Here is a 3265-nt window from a genome sequence, read left to right on the forward strand (position 1 = left end):
TACATATAGTACTACTAATACATAGGTAATTAACGTACGTCGGTGGGGTTGGGAAAATTTTCAACTAGAATCTGTTCTATAAACTTACTACATAGTACTACTACTACATATGTAGGTTGGGGATGGTTTTAATAATTATGGTAATATATTTATTATATATTAAAGCAGTGCTTCTTAGCTAATTAATACAGAGACAAAAAAATATTGATTGACCAGCTGCCTATATATATGAGTATTTTATCATCAACAACTACTCAACCCAAGTTTAGGATTTTTAGACATATATACATAAATGTCTACTGTAAATTCGAACAGTTTGTATCATCGTCCTGAGGCCAACTTCTCCCCCAGCTTGTGGGGTGATCGCTTCATCAATTACATTTCTGACTCCAATGTATGCATGTCCACACACTCTTCTTTTTTTTTTCTTTCAATTTAGTAATTTACCTATCAATTAAGGAGACTTAATTTTGAACCTTTTGTACTTGTGGGGTTATAATTATTTGGCATTGTAGGTGAAAGAAAAGTATTCCAAGACAGTTGAAGAATTGAAAAATGATGTGAGAAGTATGCTAACAGCTCCAGATACCAAAATGATTGACACCATGAATCTGATCGACACCATTGAGCGCCTTGGCGTCGCCTATCATTTTGAGAACGAGATCGAAGAGATATTGCAACATTATTTCCATCTCAATACCAATTATCAGGATGATGAAGCCTATGACTTGTACACTGTTTCTCTCCATTTTCGATTGTTCAGGCAGCACGGCCATCCTATACCTTCTGGTACATATATTCATTGAATCATTTCTTGTTTTTAATTGGCCAATAACTGATTAATCTGAAAATTTTCAAGAAATATTTGGTAAATGGGTGGATGTGGAGGGAAAATTCGAGGAGGGCCTCAAGAGTGATGCAAAGGGCTTGCTGAGTTTGTATGAAGCTTCGCATCTGAGAACACGCGGAGAAACCATACTAGATGATGCGCTTGCGTTTACTACGGACACTCTCAAATCCATGGTGCCAAACCTCGGATCGCCCCTCAAGGAACAAGTTGTGTATGCCCTCGTGCAGCCCCTGCATTTCAACATTCCGAGAGTTGAAGCACGCAGGTTCATCTCCGTGTACGAAGAAGAGGAGAAAAAAATTGAAACCCTAATGAAATTCGCCAAGATAGACTTTAACTTACTGCAAATTATTCACAAAGAAGAGCTCAGTCAAATCTCAAGGTAACATATTTCCAACCTAAAAAATTAACTTGAATTCGATATATATGTATAGAAAATGATCCTTATTTATGTATATATACATAGGTGGTGGAAAGAAACAAGGCTTATCTCAAAACTTAGTTATGCAAGAAATAGAGTGGTGGAGTGTTACTTTTGGGCGCTGGGAGTGTGCCATGAGCCACAATATTCTCGTGCTCGTATCATGCTGGCCAAGGCTATGCCTATGATATCTCTAATAGATGACACCTATGATTCTTATGGTACGATCGAGGAACTCGAGCTTTTCAGTGAGGCAATACACAGGTAAATGCTAAACCTAGCTCGTCGTGAGGCATAAAAAGCTGTGTGCATCGATCCTACCTGATTCAGTTACGCTTCAGTAATCCTCGATATTAATCACAACAAGGATTTATAACATAATTTCTTGCTTTCTTAGGTGGGATGCTAGAGAAATTCCTCGACTCCCCGAGTATATGAGGCCTCTCTACAAAGCTCTTTTAGAACTCTTTAAGCAATTCGAGGAAGAATTAGCTGGGGAAGGACGATCCTACGCAGTATACTATGTCATTGAAGCAGTATGATTCATGGGCCTTAATTCTTCAAAGAAATTTTTTGTAGTAATTTTAAAAGTGTATTCTAATCGAATTTGATTAAACATCCGTAGCTAAAGGAACTGGTGAGGAGCTATCTTGTTGAGGCGAAGTGGTTCATAAAGGGATACTTGCCACCATTTGAGGAATACCTAAGCAATGCTCTCATTACCAGCTCCTACTGTTACCTCACCACCTCTTCTATCCTGGGAATGGGATCTGCTCGAAAAGAAGACTTCGAATGGCTAAGTAAGAAGCCTAAAATGCTTGTGGCCGCACTCACAATATGTCGATTGGTTGATGATGCTGCTAGTTATGAGGTATGCATGAAATGTCGTTCCAAGATTGATGTTGTTTTGCCAAAAAAATGTCTTGTATCTCGTAATGCCTTGAAATTTGCACACAACCTATGAAACAGTCCCAGACAAAAATTGATTTTTCTGGGAAATGTTTTTGAGGGGCAAATTTGATTTTAAGAAATAATTGAGATTCAAGAAAGAAGGGTTTGATCTATCAAATTTTGGTTTCATTTTTTTCTCTTGGTTCAATCAATCTAATGGGACTGCGGCATCCCCTGGAAATCATGTGGCATGCACTATAACTCTCATACTTATGATGAAATATTTTGGTTTGTTTAGGTAGAGAAGGAGAGAGGTCAAGTTGCTACTGGCATTGACAGCTATATGAAGGAGAAAGGTGTGACAAAAGAAGAAGCCAAGGCTAAATTTTGGGAAATGTCTATGAATGCGTGGAAGGATAGCAACAAGGAATATTTAAAGGAGTCTTGCTATATATCAAAGGATATTCTTATGAAAATATTGAATTTGGAACGAGTACTCGATGTTGTATACAAGAACAATGAAGATGGATATACTCATCCCCATAAGGTTTTTGAGCCTCATATTATTGCATTGCTAGTCGACCCCATCAAGGTTTAGTCACAAGATTTACCAGGAGTAGTATTTTATGTTTTTATTTGTGCACGTGTATTTTATTAGTGGCAATAATAGAAAGTAACAACTTTCTCATTTCATAGGCGTAGATGACTCATACAATGTTATTCTATGTAATCTTTTACTAAATATCTCAAATGTTGGTTCATCAACTTATCGATCGCAGCATCATATATACACTCATTGGGAAATCTGAAGAGGGGCCAAAGGGGCCATATTCGTAGTTTTGAAGGATAGCAACGACGAATATTTGAAGGCGTCTTGCAACATACCAAGGGAAATCCTTATGAAAATATTGAATTTGGAAAGAATCATCCATGTTGTGTATAAGAACAATAAAGATGGATATACTAATCCTCGGAAGGTTTTGGAGCCTCATGTTATTTGCATTGTGATAGGATTTGAATCCTATCGGAATGATTAGAGCACACGAAATTGTGAAGAAGACGATAAAGAAACCTAGTTGCGTCAACTAGGGTTTCGAAACTTG

At 37.5% G+C, this 3265-nt stretch overlaps 1 protein-coding gene across 1 annotated transcript; it reads left to right on the plus strand.

Annotated features, from left to right (window-relative positions):
• The first annotated feature begins 260 nt into the window (after positions 1 to 260).
• On the plus strand, positions 261 to 2927 carry LOC125196536 (germacrene A synthase-like). The gene is made up of 7 exons (XM_048095098.2): positions 261 to 394; positions 516 to 789; positions 860 to 1232; positions 1317 to 1535; positions 1669 to 1807; positions 1897 to 2142; positions 2461 to 2927. Exons 1-7 carry the CDS (start codon positions 293 to 295, stop codon positions 2758 to 2760), a joined length of 1653 nt encoding a protein of 550 aa, XP_047951055.2. The 5' UTR covers positions 261 to 292; the 3' UTR covers positions 2761 to 2927.
• Positions 2928 to 3265: the final 338 nt, after the last annotated feature.

The sequence above is a fragment of the Salvia hispanica genome, chromosome 4 (genome assembly GCF_029641045.1).
Source record: "Salvia hispanica isolate PSC_SH4W2 chromosome 4, Shi_PSC_v1, whole genome shotgun sequence".
NCBI classification, from domain to species: Eukaryota; Viridiplantae; Streptophyta; class Magnoliopsida; order Lamiales; family Lamiaceae; genus Salvia; species Salvia hispanica.